The 20,945-nt window shown below is 45.6% G+C and overlaps 1 protein-coding gene across 2 annotated transcripts in view; it reads right to left on the bottom strand.

Moving 5' to 3' along the window:
• The window catches only part of LOC8035281 (ATP-citrate synthase), a 41,285-nt gene that overhangs the window by 17,606 nt on the left and 2,734 nt on the right, over positions 1-20,945 (bottom strand). Inside the window, exons 2-12 of one of the 2 annotated variants that reach the window (XM_029995821.4) lie at positions 10,606-10,783; positions 10,377-10,502; positions 8,517-8,579; positions 7,578-7,676; positions 6,104-6,195; positions 5,377-5,456; positions 4,563-4,693; positions 3,133-3,251; positions 1,860-1,999; positions 1,208-1,269; positions 666-783 (exon numbers count right to left, since the gene is read on the bottom strand). In XM_029995821.4, the coding sequence (XP_029851681.3) occupies positions 666-783; positions 1,208-1,269; positions 1,860-1,999; positions 3,133-3,251; positions 4,563-4,693; positions 5,377-5,456; positions 6,104-6,195; positions 7,578-7,676; positions 8,517-8,579; positions 10,377-10,502; positions 10,606-10,758 (1,183 nt within the window). In that variant the 5' untranslated portion in view covers positions 10,759-10,783. The remainder of the gene's footprint in view (positions 1-665; positions 784-1,207; positions 1,270-1,859; positions 2,000-3,132; positions 3,252-4,562; positions 4,694-5,376; positions 5,457-6,103; positions 6,196-7,577; positions 7,677-8,516; positions 8,580-10,376; positions 10,503-10,605; positions 10,784-20,945) is intronic. The other variant, XM_029995822.4, reaches the window with a different exon arrangement.

Here is a 20,945-nt window from a genome sequence, read left to right on the forward strand (position 1 = left end):
TCTTTGGGATGAAAATGTTTGAGAATCCCTGATGTAAAGAAACAATCTTGCGAAGTATACAACCCACCCATTAATTTTTGTGGTGGACACGCCATTATCCCAGCAGATAGAACCCCATATGAAACTACCTGGAGGTGAGCCACTTGCAAAAGCACTTGACTTTGAACACAAAACGAGAGAGTTGTTTTTGTTGCTTAGCGAAGTAAAAACTAAGTGCAGTGTGTACCCCCAAAAATTTCTTCACAGCAAACAAAGCATTGTTAAATGCTCAACCTTCTCTCAAATGTAGTGCTAGTGGTCCGAATCAGATGCCAAAGTTTCAAAACTAACCATTGTCTTATTCAAAAGTTACAAGCCATTTTCTGAAAATTTCAAAAAATAAAGGCTATTCTTAATAACTGGAGCCATTCACCTCCACGTGTTCGAAGACTGCATCGGCCACCATGTTTCCATTCAAAATTTCAGAAAATCGCATAACTTTTGAAAAAGATAACTGTTAGTTCTGAAACCTTTGGCATCTGGTCCGGGCTGCTATTGCTACATCTCGGAGAATGAGTGTTCTGTGATGCATAGTTTATTTTTGCAATAAATAAAAAAAAACCTTGTAATGTTTTCTTTGGACACCCTGTATACGAGAGCGTCTCTTTCCCGGCCTTCCCACTCACCCACTTCCTTCATGACCCTGAGTCCCTCCTGGTAGTTGGGGCCTGCCCTCCGCACATACACAGATACCCCATGCTCCACCAGCCGCTCACGGAACTCCTGCAGGGCCTTCACTATGCCCTGAAACACAAGCAGACCTTCAGAACGGTACTGCAAGAACATTGCTACCTATCACTCGCTGCCTTTTAAAGGTGCCACTGAAACAGGCTTAGTTTCTTTTGTTGTTTACGCACTGCCCAATAACAGAGACAAAGCAAATAGACATTTTGACCACGAGGAATGAGGAGAGAAGGAACATGACAGGAATGTCTCCAGTCCTTCCCATCCATACTCTCCAGGTTACAAAAGATCCATTTCAAACCGAACATTAGCAGCATTCATGCCATTTAGACGGAACAGATGCTCGACTAAATTAGTCAATTTGTGAGGGCTGCCCCTGATCGAAAAGGGGCATCTCAAGAACTTCACCATATTGGAAACATTTTTGTGAGAGCATGCAGCATGCCAGAACTCAAGAGATGCCCCCTTTTGGGGGTGAACTCACCTTGAAAGTGGCAGCAACGTTGGTGAAGTTTGCAATCCCACCACCGATGATGAGCACTTTACCTGAAAGACGGTGGAAGCTATCACAAGTCTGGAGACATTGACGCTCCCACGAATAAGAATGTAAGAAGGGAATTACAAACAGTTCACAAGTTCATCCTTATCCCTGTTGCTTAGCAAGGTAAGAACTAAACAAATTCTATCGTTGGCATAGCACAGCCACTGTGGTGTTGCCAATGACAGTTGCCACAGCAGAACTGCACACACAAAAAAAGACAAACTCCTCAGGTTCGTTGAAATCACCTCTCGGTAGCTTCAACAAAACTAAAAAGCCTACCTTCAATATTTTAGGGCCCCGATCGTCGTATAACTACAAATTTATTCGATTGACACTGCTGCAAGTTTGTAACAAACTGTTTCCAAAAGTTAGAAATGCCTTAGACTCGATTAAACCAAAGGCAGCCTTGCAATCATTAATTGCCATTAGAGCCAGGTCCCAGTCCCGATAGAGTACCCAGACTGACTCGTGACAAAGGCCCATCGAAGGACCGACAACAGCCGTTGATTTCAGCACAAGCTCTAGGTTCTGCGAGGCTACGGAGAAACATTTTCTCTAAGACCAGTGAGAGAAGTGGGGAAAGGGAGATGCGTACCCTCCTTGCGCTTTTCCGACTCCGTCATGAGTCCCAAGATGGTCTTGGCGTACTCGTACGTCTGCTGCTCCGTCGGGGCCCCAGAGTATTCTCCATAGTTGGCCAACTCCGTTGCCCCCCCAAGGTCGCACACCGTGTCGCTGCAAGGAGGCACGCGGAGACATGCCCCAATCACAACCTCACCCCCAACAGATGCGGCGGAAATGCACGACTCTCAACTCTGATCACAATTTTTAAAAGTTCCGAAAGGCAAGAAGCAGACGACCGATGGCAAAGACATGGAGGTCGACAGGCAGTCGTGCGAGACATTTTCCTAGGACCAAAAGTCTTTCTTACAAGTGTCATTTTTGTATTTCAATGAGCACCCTGACACTAGTTGCAAGATAGTGTTAACAGGTTGTCAATGGACCAACAGTGCTTTCCAACATAAACAAAACAATGCTAACACTCCCCCACTGCATGCCACCGGGCATCACCGTATGCCATGAGATGGCATCATGAGCAAGTGGCACATGGTTGTTAGCAAATGTCATTGGCGGTCTGATTTTGGCTAAGGTGAGAGTGGGAGCTTTCTCGGCCGCCGATTGGACGTGGTGCCATGGCTTGCGTGTAAACAACCAACGAGATTTTGGGTGGGAACATCTCAATACCACACAAATAGCGAGGAAGGTCTCGCAGCCTCTGATGTGCTTGTCCATAGTACTACTTCATCCACCGGTCAATGTAAGCTTGTGTAAGGCAGCAGAACAACTTAAGTTGCAGAAGAGGCAGGGGTTGGCAATGGCTTCCAACGTGGAATAGCAGACATTCACAATTTCGGTGTGCGTGCGATGTCGCTCTGCCACGGTGCTCAGTCCCTAGCAGACAATCTACTTTTTTCCCGGTCTCTTAGCAGACAACGTACGGTATTTCCTTGTTATATTTTCGTCTGATAACGACACTTTGTAGAAGACGAACTGTACTGATTGCTATTTCCACTTGTTCCGCGAGATGCAAATTAGATCTCGCTTTCACGGTGACCAAAATTGGACCCCAGTAGTACAAGTTGTCACCAAGCACACCAGGTGTCGCCAAGTACATTAGGTGTCACCAAGTACATCAGGTGTCACCAAGTACACCAGGTGTCACCAAGTACACCAGGTGTCACCAAGTACACCAGGTGTCACCAAGTACACCAGGTGTCACCAAGTGGTGACCCCAAGTGAAAGATTTGCTTCCTCCCAGATATGTCCAGTGAGCTCAAGCACAGGTGCACCAGCCAGGGTGGACATACCTGTAGATGACCGAGGCCCCTCCTCCCGCCACCATGGTCCAGATGCGGCCACGAGCGTTAAGCACCGTCAGTTTGAGGGAGGCACCGCTCTTGGAGTCCAGATCAGCTATGTAGGCCTCCTGCAAATAGGAGGACAGGATTGCACTATTACACACTCGCTGAAACAACTGCGATCTACCTCAACATCCTGTCAGACAGCCCACCTAAAATCGAAAGCAAATCGGGTAAAAATAAGGAGTGGGCCAACTTCCAGTGTGCAATGAAAACATAGAAAAAATGCTGGTTTTAAATTTTGTGACCTGCAAAACTTGTGATAGCAGAAAGGGGCGATGACCCAAAGACTACTGTCCATCCCAGTCAGCAGTGTTTGCTTACCGCCCGCCGTGGCTAAGTGACACCACTTCTGCCGAGATCACCATTGTCCAGAGCCCTGCAATTACTAAAACTAGGCTGCTCTCTATCGGCGTCTTTAAGAAAAAGAGCAAATCGGGCCTAATATAAGGTTGGGTTATCCGTCGGGGGAAGGGGAGGGGGAGGGGAATGTTTCGGTATATTACGGTAAAGCACGGGAGCAGTTGCCCCACCGAAGGTGAACCCCCCAAACACTAGCTCCTAAGCCTCAGTGAACTGGTTTGAAGAGGTATCAAGGAACACTGGTAAAGGGCAGGGGGCTGTCGCTTCAGCCCCTGGCTGGAGAGACAGCCAGGGGCTGGAGAGGCCAACAACAGAAAGACACCAAATACGAGTGCTAGAAATGAGCAGTCCTGTGAATCCTGATTACAGTCACAGGAATGGCTGCAACACTTTACTGGACCCTAATGTATCATTATGTATCTTGCACTTGTGCATCCTGCACCTTATGTTGAGGAACCATCACCAATGCCTGTTTAGAGAGTGACACGCTCAATTAATCTATGCACACAGAGGCCCTTTGGCGAGGGTAGCATGAGACTCTGGCGACGCGATGCGACGTCACTGCAACTGCAGACATCTGGCGGACACTGCGCGAAATGCGAGCTGTCCTTGACATGCGCGATTTGCAGAGCGGCATGTTGAAGCAGCCGGTGTGGTTCAGTGGTAGTGTGCCCGCTTCCCAATCAGCGGACCCGGGATCGAATCCCGAGAGAATTGTGGCGGGTTTTGAGGATTTTCTCTTCCAAGCATTTGGCGATATCGACAACAGACACCCTACGCCATACAACATTTCGAGGAGGAGGACGGGGGGGAGGGGGGGAAGAGCCCGTAACAGCCATCGCTGCAAAAAGCTTGCTCCACTTTTGACAGCATGGAACCAAAGCCAAGGTAGTGAGACAATTCACTGAAAACAAATTAATGACTGCCTCCCGCCAAACAGCAACGCTACCAGTGGCTAATTATGGCGCCACCATCGACTGCAGTTCTGGCTCGCAAGGGAGGAAGGGGGATCTGACCTCTGGGGTGGCGTCTCTGCCGAAGGGTGGTGGAAAAGTGACGTCCCCCCACTTCTGCTTGCAGACAAACTCTGCGGTGGCGTCGAGCTTGGCCGCCAGGTCCAGAATGTGGACCTGTCCGCCGGTCAGCACTGCGGACACCAAGAGTTGAGTGTCAGCAAACCAGAGCCATTGAGCTCTCTCGCGGCGTCCTGATGGCCCAATACCGGTATGCATACCACCGCCTACTTTCGAGTTAGTGCTGGTATGCACACCAGTACCTGTGGTCAAATTGTCACTCGTACAAAGCAGGTACAATACTCGTAAGATGCACATAAAATAATCGCAAAATACACGTGAAATGCGCATACAAAGTTGATACAAAGCAATACAATACTCTTACAAAAAGTTGACTACCCACACGTACAACTACGCAACAGTATGTGTGGTTGACCGACCCCTCGTAAAAAGCATGCTCACCTATGGTGCCATGGTTAACTTACAAATAACCGAGGTTGTGAGTGATGTGCAACGTCTCTAGGAACAATCCTGCAAAGAGTTCGGGAACAGCTCCGGATACTTCACACCTTCCAGTCTACGCAAATTGAGGTGTGTTAAAAAGGACCGACGAATGTAGCTGGGATTTTCTAAGTTCTTCTAGAGTTTGCCCAGAACCAAAGCACTCCAAACGTCTGCTCGGTACCACAGTCTCAAGTTTGCATCGTCTGTGCCCCTCGGGGCATTAGAGCATTACCTCAAAGCGAAGTTTTGTGGATGCACATTCAGATAACTAATGAAGGTGTGCCAGACTAGCACACTTCTCCACACAACTCACCCAGAGGATTGATCTCGAGGTAGGTGAAGTAAAGATCTACATAAACGTTGTACAGGCCACAGATGAAGGCAGCAACCAACCTGAAACAAACAAAAACATGTGCCATAAAGTTAAATATAGCATTGTAAAAGAAATACTGAATAAATTTTGGAGTTACAGTAAACAACCTAATTTTCGCAAATTTTGAGACTTCAATAATATTGCGATAAATAGATCCCGCAAATATGTTACCATACGGTAACGAACATATAGCAAACCACTCCCTGTCATGAAATTTTGTGCCCACGAAATAGTCTCAAAACTCGCGCTTCACAATATTCGAGAAATAATGAGTCCGCTAAAGTCGTTTACCGTAATCCATTAGCATTTGTAAAAAAATTTAAATCCGTCATGACCCTCCTAATAAGGGTTTTGTTAAATTCAATAACAAAAATGCAAATCATTTCAAAAGGCCTTGAGCTGTGGATTCCAATGTTTGTTACAGATTATGTTTTAGAATTCAGTTAGATTGGACCAGGACAAGAAAACACAGACAGGGCTCTGACTTATAACTGATCTAAAAACAATAAATAAACATACTAAATGGCAGGGTGCTATAGTAATTGGTGTGGATTTCCACAGCCCACCCTGGTTCCATGAATTCTCTTTCAAAAGGCACCGTCTCTTCAGCACCACTGCCACACCAGAAAGGAGAGCATCACCCTCCAGTCAAACGCCTGTGACCCACCTCTGCTTTTCGACAGGAAGGTGACCGAGCAGGGTTTTGGTCACCTGCTCCTCGCTGGGCTGGGTGTCAATGGGTACCTCCAGCTTCAGAGCCTGCACAGTTGGCACACGGCATGGAAATTTCAGTCTTTACTCAACACTGCTTCAAATGTTCCCTCAGAAAAAAAAAAAAAAATTTAAGCGGGATTGTTTCATGCACACATGTTTACACAGCCACGTATAGTAGAGGAATAAAAGAAATTATCTCCGTTCAAGAAATTCCTTTGTGAGGAGTTGTTTGGGCTTCAAAGGCAACGTCATGGAAACCCGATATATTAATGAAGTGTTAGGCCAAAGAAGCAGAAAATCACTCTTCCCAGAACAGTTGAGATCCAATAGAGAAAGAAGCTAGGTAACACCAATATGTTTAGATAACCTGTGTCTCCAGCAACATCAATTTTGAGTGCAAAAAAAAAAAAAAAAAATGTAAGAAAAGCTTTTGAAGTTTTACTCTAAAGTTATCAAATAAAAAAGGAAAAAAAAAACAGCATCATAAAACTAATTTTAAAGTAAGGGAACAAAAAAATACTACAAATTTCCGTTCAATTTTACTGCAGATACCCTTTTTCATCTAATATTTCGGAAAACAATCACATCTCGTTAATATGGACCCCGTTATTATACAGCATGTAAACGCTTTAAAGGCACTTTAGACGGCCGGCAAAAGTAAATTTTTCTGTGTGTCGTACTGCAATTTACTACAGAGGTGCAAGGAGGCGGTAAAAGTTTACAGTATAAAAAAAAAAAAAAAAAAAACTTGCCTTGTAAAAAACAACAACAACAAAAAGTCAAACCAATTTGAGCAATCTACGCCTCCACTTCGCAGACGATGCAAGCATCGAGACAGCGCCGGCCGATTCGGGATCTTTTGCTGCTATCAACTTGAATCGGCCGGCGCTCCCTCCACACAATGTATGTACGCCATCTGTTGGCAGCACTTCTCTTTACGCGTGCATCAACTGCGAAGTGGCGGCGTAGGCTGCCCAGAAGTTTTTTTCTTTTTCTCTTTCGAAGGAGGTAGGTTCATTCCTCGATTTTTTTTCACTGTAAACGTCTACCACCTGCTTGCACCTCTGTAGTAAATTGCAGCGCAATACATGGAGATACCAATTTTTGCGGATCCACTATACAGGGAACATTTATTACGGACAAACTGGGAAAATACTTGCATTTTTGTCTCGTCATTAAAGACGAATCGCATTACGAACAATTTCTGGGGGCAATGGAGGGTGTCCACAAGACAGAACCGTACCAACTTTTTCTCGAAAACAGCCACTTATGGTTCCTTTCAGATACAGTATAAAAAAACTGAAACCTTCAAACAAATCGGTATGTGAAACACATGTCGAACAATTATACCATACACCGGGTTGTAATGAGCTCTCGAATACGACCGTGAGAAGGAGCTCCGAACTTGAGGGTGAAAGGAAGCTCACCTTGGCGTCCACGTCGCCAATGTCAATGCCACCTTCGTGGTGGAAGAGGATGGTGTCGCCGTGGCGATGCGAGTAGATACATAGGTAAACCTCTTCTTCCTGCGACAGAAGTGCGGAAGTTGAGGGCAGGAGAGCAGAGCTTTCAAAACGTCACACTATCATTGTAAGCTGGCTTAGATTGCAATCATTGGTGATGATAGGTTTTAAAATGTTTCTACAACTTGAGGGGCTGTTTTCCTCTTTCCATTCACACTTAATAAACTATGGCACGTGGCTGACTTGAAGGTAAAAACAACGAGCCCAGACAACATAGTAAAACAACACTAAAATAAACTGGGAAAAAATCTGGTTGCTAGGGCAATGTCTATCTCGTTCTTCATAGAAGAGGATGAACAGAAAGCAAACAAGCAACCTTAGACATATAGTACTGGTTAAAACATTGCTGGCCTCTTTACCAAAGAACCAGTTATTTTTTTATAGCATTTCTTTTTTTTTTGCAACATCAATCTTTACTCTTTCTAGGCTACTTTTTCTTTCCACTACAGTTGAACCTCGATTTTACAAAACCTGATATTACGAATTTCACCATTTAACGAACAAATGCAGATCCCCCACAGCCTATGCGCGAGATCTCCCTTCCTTGATTTTACGAAGTTCCCGGTTTAACGAAATAATTAGTGGGTCCCAGTGACTTTGTTAATCGAGGTTCAACTGTAATATGCATGTGGTTCAAAACTGAAAAAATGCGGAATCCTTCGTCACTTTGTAGTAAACCATGGATTGTCCTGGCCAAGGCAATCAAGGACAGGAACCAAACGAGAAGATGTGCCAGCTAAGCTCGTCCAATTTTTCTAGTTCTATGAATTCTTAATTATGAATCAACCGGTCTTCTCAAACACGCCCTCCAAGCTGCAATGCCATTCATTGACGAAGCCTTACCTGAGAATGCTTGAGGAAAGGCTCGATAATGAAGTTCCTCAGGCGACCTTTGGCGCGTCCCACCTGTACACACAAACACAGACACACACCATGAATATCTCGGCGTCTGGCATACACCTCAAGTAATGACCTGCAAGGAAGCACCCATTGCTTCGATACAAACCAGGGCCAAACATTGTATCAAAACTGTCCACAACAATTACTCTCTTTATAAAAAATCTGTTTACCCTTTGGGCGGCATGTCGGAAGTACACCCACATTTACAGTGTGGACAAACTAATGGTTTTCAACACATTTATTTATTTACTACAGCATCTCATTATAAGTTGCTTGCTCTGTTTACCTTCCTAGTTACAGGCAGAAGACAACAAACCAAGCACACAAAATTGGTTTCCACCAGTTATAAAGTGCTGTATTCCCTTGGTTTAAAACAGTGCGACAAGACAAAGACAAAGTAAAGACGAGACAAACGACAGCGCTGACCACCTATCTTATTAGTTAGATTATACAGTGCTGTGTCATAGTCTGTCCCAAACGTGCACTAGTAAGGAAACAAATTTATTTATCGGACAGATCAACGGAGGCCAGGCTGACATCTTTTCGTTTATTTATATTTATTTCGTAAGCTTCTATAATCTCTCCAGTTAGTTTGTCACCGTTCCTTTCGAGTATTTTGCTTTTTTGGTAGTCAGGGATGCATCCACAGTCACGGCAGCGAGTTCCCAGATGACCGGAGATTTGTTTTGTTACATTATACTGATGTACCCTTAATCGGTCATGAATGCACCATCCGGTTCCGATGTAGAACCTGTTACAAGATAGAGGAATATAATACACGACGCATTCTCGACAGTTAACGAAAGGCTGTCAGTACTTTTTTGTGCAATGTTTTTCAGCGCTGTGGTCTGTCTCGTCTTTACTTTGTCCTTGCCTTGTTGCGCTGTTTTAAACCAAGATGCTTATCAACCAACTAACCCGAACGTACCTTTTAGCCTCCTGTATCCCATCAACAAATGTTCGCATGAGAAATCTCAATATCTTTTGAACTCACATCCCAAACCCCTCAAGAAAGAATAACACACTATTGACAACGCTTTAACAACTTTTTTTCAATGTTTGTTCACTTAAAAGTTTATCGTAGTTGAGTTTAAAAAAAAAAAAAAAGGCCTGGAAGCAAATGGTTTTGTTAGCAATAGATCCTTCCTGAAATTCAGTGCCATCTGGGTCCTCATATAGCAGTTTAATACTTGCCATACCAATGGCGGTAATGAACTTGTATTCTATCAGGCACCATCACTTTCGCAAGCCAACGGCAGACGAGAAGGTGTTCACAGTGCAGTTCTTTCTCAATCACTTTCAGTTTTGATGGTGACAGAGATACAACTGGTCAGAAGGAGGCAACAACCCACATAAATACCTCAATAGAATTCTGTTCACCAAAAGGCATTAGAGCCGATTGTGTGCCGCCTGCCCACAGATTTCCCGAATCTGAGTTAGAAATGAACGCTTACGAAGCTGTCGTGTCCGATTCCTGCGTCGCGTCACACTAACCCCTCAAATGTATAGGCTTCGCATCCTCCGCCTGGGAGCACCTCCAACGTCTTTCTTCATCAGTCACTACAAGGCCGCCATTAGTACGGCAGAGATGCCATACCTATAATAATAATATAATAATGTGTATTTAATGTTTATTTTTCTATCAAACAAATGATGGAGGGAGACCGAGGAAAAAAAAGCAGCATCATGCAGCTTGACAAGTCCCCGGCCCCCCTCTTACACGAACAGCAGATGATAGTGATCAAAGAGGCCAAACTGAACTTCGGAAACGATCTATCGTGATGGATGGAGAGAGAAACTTGCCTCAGTCTCCTTGCCCATCCGGTGTTTGACCCAGTTGTGTACGCTGTCCAGGTCTGCGTTGACGTGGATCAGCCCCAGCTTCCCCCGGCGCTTGATCAGCTGGTCGGGCTTAGCCACCAGCTTCTGCTGCAAGGGCCCATAGGAACAGCCTCAGACATCTCCACTCCTGCCATCTCTCTGAGACACAAAACAATGTGCTTTGATTCAGAGTCATACGAGCATCCCTTACATGTGTGGCCAGCCAGGGGTGTGCTTGCTGCAGGGTCTGCCAGTGGGTGTCCGGAGTCACCTGGGCGAAGAGGCAGGGTGCGGCCAACCCCTCGGCCAGGTGCTCGTTGAGGAGGCGCTTGCCCGTAGCCTCGCTGATTGCTTTGGCCGACATTCTTGCTTACGTCGGGGACTCGGCCCTGGGGGCAGAAAACGGATGGTGAGGGCCGCACCACCAAAGCAGTCAGAAACAACGCAACCGCGATTTTTACACTAAACATCTTGAACCAAATGTTTCACCCAAACCTTCATACACGGCAGCAAATAGGAGACAAAAGAAGATGGAAGTTGGAGAACTGGACAAGCACCCAAGTTAAGAACTTGGCTTTGCCTTGCGCTTGTCATTTCAATTTCTAGCCTTTTTTTTCTTACTTTAGGTCAAATTTTCCAAATGCAAGAACACCAGGAAAGTACTAGACATCTCTCAAAAGCATGCTACCAAATAAGTGTTCAGTTTTGTTTAATACTCCTCAAAGCCACTTCAATGAAGTGCATTACATATGACCTAGTACAATACAATAACAGTGAAGGTTGACAAATAACAGTTGAAAGCATATACATACACATCTAATGATCTAACAAGTCTCTCCATTACTCCAAGAGACCAATACATCTAGTTCCATCAACATCTCTTTTTGGTCCATAGACATCTCAACTGCTTAAATAGACATGTCCACTTGGTCTGATAGACATTTCTACTAGACCAATAGAAGTTCCGCTTACAGTAGACAAATAAAAGCTTTTATTGGTCCAATTGTCTTCCTATTGAACCAATAGAGCTTTTGGTATGACCGACAAAATTTTCTATTGGCCCAACAGAAATCTCTATGGGACCACTAGACTTTTATGGGACGAATAGAAATCTCTATTGGGTAAGAGATCAAACTATAGGGGGCACTTTAGCGAGCTTGTCGTCCCCACAGACCAGCATTTACTAACACAGCCTAATAAAGAAATTTAACCTTGCCTAACAGTCTGGGCACGCGTGCTTCGCTCTGATCAGTGCTTTAGCCGCACGAGGAGCGGCCTTTGAATTGTCGCCTTTAATTTCTCGGAACAAAAACAAACAAGAAAATGTAATGAAATGTACCGCTATAGGCGTGTGACTGCTCCAACTCCTGCCCAATAAAACCTATAGACATTTCTATTGGTCCAGTTGAATTTTATATAGGACCATTATAAATCTATATTGGTCCGATAGAAATCTCTACTGATCCTACAGAAATCTCTATGGGAATTTCTGCTCGGAGTATAACACTGAGCAACATCTGCAGAGCTTGAACTAGAAAAATATGCAGGACTACTGAACAGTACAGTTGACCATATTTATCCTGCAATATATTTTTATTGTAAATTTAGGCTGTCATAGTTAAACTGCTCACAACTATTAGTAATTAGTCTAATTAGCTTCCACTCTTTTTAGGCCGTATATATCAGTCTGACAGTCCGGGAACAGTTCGGACCTAATCAATGTGTCGAGAAGCAATTAATTTCAAACTTCCCCGCGACGATCGACAAATACCTTTCACTTTGCAGAAAACTGGCCAGATTAGGATTCAACGCAGGCTGAATTCGGCTTCGCTTTCGCGCCGCTCGCTTCTCCGCACGGCAGCCGTGTGCTGCCGGCGGCGCAACTCGCAGAGCACGGGGCCACGCTCGTGACGTCACTGGCTCTCGGCCAACTTGTCGCGATTTCCCACGACATTGCGGCGCAATATCCGGCCGCCAGCCACCGAAGAAGGGCCGAAATTGGCGGAATGCCCTCGACCCATTGCTATTCTGAGCATTAAAAGAATGTGCTACAATCGTCAGACATATTCCGGTACTGTGGCAGCAGTGCAATCTCCTCCATAGCTCTGTCCACCCGTGAACTGACAGTGCGTGGAAGTTGCGTGCTCGTTGGACCAGCCGTACCGCTACGTTTCGCCACGTGATCCAGCTCCACCCACGTGCAGAGAGCGGTGTCGGGTGATGAAAGGGAGGCAGCTGACTGGTCCGGCAAGCACGTAACTTACACCCCACTTTCAGCTTAGGGGTGAACGATGTGTATCACTGTTTAATTAAGAAATATATATATATATATATATATATATATATATATATATATATATATATATATATATATATATATTGAAAGCAGGAATCTGCTTGACGCTCCGCACACCCTACTTTACCGTCTAATCGTACGTCAAAAAAATTTTTTTTTTAAATTGTATTTTACATATGCCATTGGGGTTACCAACGATCGATGAAGGAAGTCGGGACAAAGAGAGAGAGAGAGAGGGGGAGGGGGGGCGAGGGTAATATTTGTTTACCGAGGATTAAGCTGACTATTTGCAGCTGGCAGCAAGTCCCTTTCTTTCAAATGTATGTTGACGCATTTCACATGGAAGTTTAGCTTCACCTGAAACTGTGGCTGAACGAGTTCCTCATGCAATTCCTCTTGTTCTTTTACATGTTTTTCACAATCGAGAATACCCTCTTCACTGGAGTATTGCTCAAAGGCACGGAAAAACTATTTCTACAAGTCTGGGGAGGTTTGGTCAACTCTTGAAAATCTTTCTAACACTGTAGGTCAGCAGTTTTCCCGGTCTACAAACTAGGGCATTGCGCAAGGAAGAATCTCAAACTCATGTCGTCCCTGTGTGTCTTCATTTTAATTGCTTGCAACAGTACCAATTCTCGCTCGTTAACTACCAGTTCATTTTACAACTAGCGGGGTATGAGCCCTTGATACCCGTGCGTGCTGTCATTCATCACATAAAACAAGTGACTAAATGGTCTGAACCAAATTCGGGACAGAGATGTCCCAACAGGGATTAGTCGGGACTCGGGACAGTCCCTCCAAATCCGGGACGGTTATTGGCAACCCTATATGCCATATTTATTCCCCCCGTGCTTGCGAAAAGTTGCATGCCCAGAATAAGTGTTGGATGTACTTTAAGTACTCATATATTGCACTTAAAAGTACTACTTCAAGTAGGCTTAGAATACTTCTAAATTATAATTATAATGCACTTAAATGCAAAGGTGCAAGCGAGCTGGAGATTTGTGTTTGTCCTTTGTCCTTCTTGTTCCCCTTCTCCATGGATCAATTTCGTCATTCTAATTTACTTCAAGTAGGCCTAGAAGACTTCTAATTTACTTGAAGTACGTTCTCCGAGTATGTATGTACTTGCACTTCATTTGAAGTGTTTTCTGGTACTTTCCGAGGAAAGTACAACTCCCGACTCCAAAGTACATTCCCCAAATTCGGTCTTGTTAAATTTGCATCACAAAATAATGGTATGTCAACTCTCAAGAAATACTGGGAGTAATATTTTACTTTCAGAACAAGCGCGAGCAGACGGCGCATCACACTGGTCGTTTCTCTGAGTGAAGTAACGGCGGCTCTAAGACCGATGAAGTGCCCTATAAGTTGATTCTGTTAAATGGTTCGTCGGCCAGAGTAAAACAACTACTCTGTGGCCGCTTGACGTAATCCAATATTCGCCACCATTTCCAAAAGCGACTGATGCACCCCTGATTATACCCCTGGGGCAACGCATACCTGTAATATAAAGCACGAAGAGGATTGAAAGGGCATAATGAAAGATCGTGTTATAAAGTACTCGGTACCTCGAAAGTACACCGTATTTATAGTACTTTACTTCCAGCACATTGCGCCTGGTGTACTTACGTAACCTTTGATATACTTTCTACTTCAGGTACTCTTTATAATAAGTACTTTACCCAACACATGCCAAAAGATCACCTCGTCCTTTTTTAAAAGGGCGAAAAGGAGGTTTTTGGGTTTATCTTTATACACAGGTAAAATAAAAACCTCCAACTTACGGTCATGCGAGACATTCTTCCCTATCAAAAATGTGATCCGAAAGTCGCGAGAGGCCAAAAAAGCGTAAAACGGTAGAAGAAGAAAAAAAAAAAAAAGGAAAAAAAGAAATCCCAGAAACCTGTTCACGTACAAACATTATTATTATTATATATATATATATATATATATATATATATATATTAAACTTCTGCGCAAATATGAGCAATTACCCAATTGTGTGGCTCAACTGTGCGACGCGCTGGTTCGAAATAAAACCGACACTGAACACGCATCTGACGCCAGTTTCTCAAATCCAAAGGCCACTTCGACATGTGTTTTACAAAAATAGAGGCAACGGCGTTGTCAGAAATTTAAAAGAAAAAGAAAAAAACAAAACAAAAAGGGGGTGTGGGGACAGGGGTTCGATTTGAATAAGCGAATTGACTTGCCGCACTTGGCGGGGTAAGTAACGACTGCGCCGCACAAGAAACAACAATGCGCCGTGATGCTATCTGTGTGCGACCGGGTTGCATGCATGCGGGGGCAATGAGCGGGACGTGAATTGAACGCGATGTTACCGGAATTGGCACAATGCGGACGATGTGCCGGTAAACTCGCAGCTGTATCCCCGCCCGACTCAGGCGGTCCGATTTTGCTTTCGGTTACATGGCTACAGCCCCGCAGCCCCACAACGCTTTTCTTGCCGGCCGCTCGACGTCGCAACTACGAAATCCTTTTGAATCGGGTTTAACGCAGTCGAACGGTCAAACGCTACCGCGTAAATTGGTCTAATTATTCTTGTTCAATGTCCCTGCGGATTCTTGGGACTACGCATTTTTGTAGAGAGTATGCTGCGTCCCCTCATCAATCGGACTGGGGCTCAACCTACCTTAAAGTAATCTGTCGTACGGACAGACTGCTCTAGAGACGGTTGAAGTGTCATTTGGTGACGGGGTAACTGTTCAGGGGAAGCTGCTCCCATCTCTTTCCAGTTTAGCAGAGAAAACGCTGGAGAGGAGGCGACCTCTCTAGCGTTCGCTCCGCTCAAGTGGGAAGTGGTGGGAGGAGCTTCCCTGAACTGTGTCCAAGGGGCGTCTCGTGCCTTCCAGATGAGAAATGTATTCAGTACAAAACCATGACCGTTAGCCTTGGGTCTTGAAATGTACAACAAAAAAAAAACGCACAACTTAACATGCTTTCCTTTTCCTTTTTTCCCCGGGTAGGAGCCCGTGAGTTTCGGGACAACGAATAAAGGTCATTCAAAATATTAGAAGTACTCAACAACCACACACACGAAAAGAGCTTCGTAACACTACGTCAGCGCTAACAATCACGATAATGTAAAAAAAAAAAATGACGGCGCGCCTATTTTAAAAAAGAAAAAAAAAAAAAAGAAAAGTGCGGTTGTCTTCTTCCTTAACCAAAGCCAGTTTTTGATTCTTTTTTTTTTCCCTTCCTTTCGTTGTCGGCAGTTCTCCCACTAGGCAAGACCGCCACCGTTTGCCAACCAGGAAAGCGCGAACGAGGCGGAAAAGGGACAAGGCAACGACAAGGGCACGCAGCCATTCACCCAGCCACTGCGCGAGGGCTCAACGCGAAGGACTGCTGGAACAGGCAGACAAGAGCGTCCCGCGGTAATGCCCATTGTCACTAAAAGTTCCTCTTATGCCACGAGGAAAACCAACTAACAAACGTTTAATAAAAAAAAAAAAAAAAAAAAAGCTTTCGCTTATTATTGCCTGCTAGCGGGAACTCTCGTCGACCTTTCCGCCCAACTTTGCATTTCAAGTTTCAACCGTGTCTCCTTACACAAATCCGTGTGCTGAACAAGAACCTAAACGTTGAACGTGGCTATGACAATAAAGTTTACCGCTTCGCAGTTGGGCGACATCGTTCTTGTCGAAAAAAAAGAAAAAGACGGAAAAATTTGCAGTGCACACCTGTCTATACGCGCACGCTCTGCACCTTTCGCATTTTCCTCACTGCACTTCCCCACTGCACGTTTTCGCATTCCCGTGCTAGCGCCAAATACCAAGTTTTACCGCAGAAAAGGTCGCGTCACAAAAATATAAATAAAAATATAAAACGCGTTTTCCCACAGTCGAACTTCAAACCAGAAAAATCGCAACCTTCCAGTCGAAAAAAAAAAAAAAAAAAAAAAAAAATAAACGGCCATCGCTCGTTTGCGCTAACTGTGCCGCACTCTGCGCATACACGAGATGTGCGTAAAAAAAAGAAAAGAAAAAGAACTGCGGCTCTTCCTTTTGTACTAGCTTATCTTCGCCACCTGCGCAGTTTCGTGCATGTTGTCTATACGTAATCAGATACGCACACGACGCCATCAAGGCACGAGCCCGAGGCCCTTTTTGTCGCTTTCTCTCTCCCTACACTTGTCCTTTGCCAACCGGTTGTTTAGACACGCCGTATATAACTCGATTTTCCTTCGCGCATTTGTTTCGTTTCTCACATCTTCATCCATGGCGCCAAACCATTGGCCAAACGCATGCGTAAGATCTACGTACGTCAAACACGTGGATCAGCTGACCGTCGGCTCTTCCAAATATGACGCCGAGACACCGCGCTAATCTAGCCCCGAACAACACGCGTCAGCGATGACACAACAGGACAACGAACACTGCGCGACGACGGGTCCAATACACTTTGTTCGCAACCAACTTGATCTTAATGGAAGAGGGGGTGGGGGGGCAAAGGCGCCCCCCCCCCCCCCCCCTTAGGGCATGGGGTGGTGCCCTTGGTATCCCTTGGGCGCTGCCAGCGCCGGCCGGCAGCGCCCAAGGGATACCAAGGCCGGCCAGCCAGTGTTTGCCCTGCCCAGTGGCGGCTGTTTCGGTGGGGGGGGGGGGGGGGGGGGGGGGGGGGGCAAAACACATGCCTTGCCTTTCCATTCAGAGAGAACTGGGGTGGGGGGGAAGGAAGGGGAGCAATCCCCTCTCCCCCCTCCCTTGCCGCCGCCGCCACCCCCGGGTTGGTACGCCGGCTCATGTTTGCAACATTCTTTTTAGTCCTTATTTGTCAAGGACAATCACTGATTTGAGAGAGCAATTGCGATAAAGTCACGTTTAAAAATAATCGTAGAGCTTCGCTCATCTGCCCGATTTATGAGGTACTGTTGACATACTTTCTCAACCAGCTGCGCTCTATCCTTTCAGCGAATTAAGTGACATCGCTTCGACGTTTTCCGAATTGCCGTTTTTGCTTCCAAAGCGACAAGATCGATGAACAGCGCAATTCTGTGGAATGTCCGGCAACGCTGAAACGCCACGTGTTGGACAAAGGTGTGCTCCGTTGTTCCGAGGATTCCTTGTGCGACAAAAAGCCGCAGCAGTAACTCCCAGGCACGAGCCTTCTTGGCTTTTGTGGGCTATTCGATGCGGAAATAAATATCGCACTGCATCTACGAAAAAAGTGCGCAGTGATATCGCATTTTTATCTATTTAAGGCATGCGTATCTATATTTATATTTATTTTCAATGAAGCGTAACGTATACGAAACTTTGGAATTCTCAGTTTTGGCTTTGTAGCCTGATTTTTGGTTTTGATTTAGCTTGTTTCCGCTTTCTTTTATAAATCCTTGTTTATAAATGTTTAGTAGATATGTAAAAAAAACCGGTGTCTATTTTTGTCTTTAGCTTTATTTTAATTTTATTTTACTTCTGGGTTATGATAAGCGTATCGCCCCGCATTGTTCAAGCTGTGCCGCTTGTGTAGTTGAGTTGAGTCATTGTATTTCATGTGGTTTCAGATATTTCTATAATAATTGTTTCTATTTGTTTTTATGACGATGGCTGTCTCGTAATTTATTATCACTATGACTTCTTTGAAATGCTATTTCCGCGGCATGAATTGCAGGGGGGCAGAGGCGCTGTCAGGCATCATGCCTTTATCTGTGCCCCCTCTGCGGATTGAACTCCGCAAAACAAATAAAGAAAAAAAAAAAGTGAAACCGGTCAGAGTGCAACTGCTTCTCTTGTACTGTTGGGGTTGTTTGAAATGGATTTTATTGAATTATTCCACGCGCCTGTCTTAACGGCCCCATTTGATGTATACGTTTCGGCGGAGGACGTCGACACCATTGAAATGATGATCTACAATCTTGTCGACAATGCATCGACGCCCATCACGAATGATGTTGCGAGGCAGGGCACCGACAGAGCATAACATACCGTAACGTCTAAATTCGAAAAGAATGAACGAGTATACGCCAGTTTCAAATGACTCGTTTAGAGAATCGAGCTCCGACTGCTTGGCAGACGTTCCTCCCGGCAGTGTCGAGCCGCGTGTGGCGTGATGCATGTCTGGGCGATACGGATCTGTCTAAAAAAAGAAAAGAGGCTATCGCTCGGCGATGCGTAAGAATAAAATAGTTGCTCGTTATCAATATCGGTTGCTCCCGACAGGCCGCTGTTCGAGGGCAGCTGCCCGCACTCGATTACCAAACCGCGGCATGAATGTCTGGAGCACGGCGGATATCTGCCCAGGGCCGGTTATCGGAACGCACTCGCTTTCTCCCTACATGATCACTGCTCATGTATGCTTCATATATACTTGCACACAATTTTTGCGTCACCAATATATTGAGCATTATTGCTATTGACGGCTTCAATTAACTGCACAAAAAAAAAAAAGAAAAAAAAAAAAAAAAAGACGAGGGTACGACACGAACAAATCCACAATCTCGGAATATATCAAAGCACTTATTCGCTCGACCAAACACGAAAAGCATCGGAGCCTAAAGTCCGCCGTTGTTTCGTTTGCCCATTACCGTACCACGAGGGCAAGGAAACAGAATACAGATGTAGTTTACCATTTTTAGACCACCTGAGACTGGGTGGTCTAAAAATGGTAAACTTACACCAGCTCGCCTGCGCCCTGTTTTTTTTTTTTTTTTTTTTTTTTCACAGATGTAGTGACAGCGGTATACATTTACCAGTGGCACGCGTCGTATGTGTAGGAGTGCCTTCGATAGATATACGTTGTTTCTGTGTGCGCTGTCACGCCCAACCATTCGTGCACCATCCGCGAGAAGTTTAACGACAGAGACTACTTGTTTACACATCAAGAACCGTAGTAAGATAAAGTTCGGCTCCTCGCGAAGACAGTACTAACTTCAACATATGCCCGGAGAAGGAAAACATATGCGGGTGCATGTTAGATTACATGATGCGTTACCTTATCAGGACGCATACATTTCAAACGCCAAAAGCACCGTTATTTTCCCCCGACAACCAACCAAAAAGGAGATGCAGCACATAGCGCACGCGTGTAATGCCGGAAAGCGACCTTTCGGGCCTTCGAGCAACGATGCCTTCGAGCCACGCGGCAATTCATTGACCTCGAGCGGTAGGTGTGAATATCGCGTAATGGCGCCCCATGTTACGCTCTCGAAGCTATCAATCAGCACGCTACCAAGCCCTCGACAACACGCGAGAAAAGGGCATCGAGTTTCCCAGTGCCGGCTTGCCAGAACAGCGTCTCCTTTGAGACTGGGCGAAAGAAAGCACTGCTAAGGTTGGGGGCGCGCGAGCGTCTTGAGCCCCGCTCAGCTCGTGCGCTGGCTTTGGCAGTGCTTTCCCGCTCCCCCCCCCGTCTCAGCCGAGACGCTGTTTCTTGCAAGCCGTCCCAGAACTCAAACGACGGCAGACATTGTGGCTGTGGAGACGCCAGAAGCAGCGACGTGGTTACACCACACTCTCGGTGAAACTAGCCCCAATACTAAATTAACCCAGTAGCGGTCCTAGCGGTTAACCGGCCACCCGAGGATCCGTAGGTCGACGCTTTGCCTCGGAGCCACCGCGGTGGCTATTGTTAACATTGTGGACACACTACAGGTACGCCTCCACGTAAGAATTTCGAATTGCCGCCTCTTCCTCCTATTGTTGTGTGCCCGTGATTCCCCAAGGGAGACACCCATCTTTCTCTCATCATGCAACTCAAATTAGGAATCCGGCGCGTTCGCTGGACGAATCTCGCGTAAACCTAAAGCATGTTGTGTCGAAGTTGGCTGAAGACCGTCAGCGTCCTGTACTACTACCCCGGAATCAATTCACCCCCGAAGCGAGTGCGGTCATCGGGTGACGCAAACGTGTGGACGGCAGGACAACCGGGTTTGCACTTTTCCTCCAGTCCGCCGAGTATCGTCTCTACACTTCCTCGCAGCCTTTCAGCGTAACGCGGGGCGACTCGGGAAGTCGGAGGACGACGCGGCGAGAAAGCTGCCGTCAAGCAGGAAAAAAACGAGCGCCTCGGCGCGCTCCGGCAAAAGACACACATACAAAAACAAAACAAAAAAAAGAAAAAAAAAAAGGAACAAACATCGTCCGGTGGGAAAAATAAAATGGCTCGCCCCAAGTTTTCGTGCGTTCAAGGGTGACCCCGCTAAGTTGTGCACTGTGCATGCTGCTTCACGGAACGACCAAAAACAATCGGACAGAAAACGCACGGAACATGATGAAAGCTTGCTCGAAGGA

Source organism: Ixodes scapularis, unplaced genomic scaffold (genome assembly GCF_016920785.2).
Source record: "Ixodes scapularis isolate PalLabHiFi unplaced genomic scaffold, ASM1692078v2 PGA_scaffold5__190_contigs__length_132052651, whole genome shotgun sequence".
NCBI lineage: Eukaryota > Metazoa > Arthropoda > Arachnida > Ixodida > Ixodidae > Ixodes > Ixodes scapularis.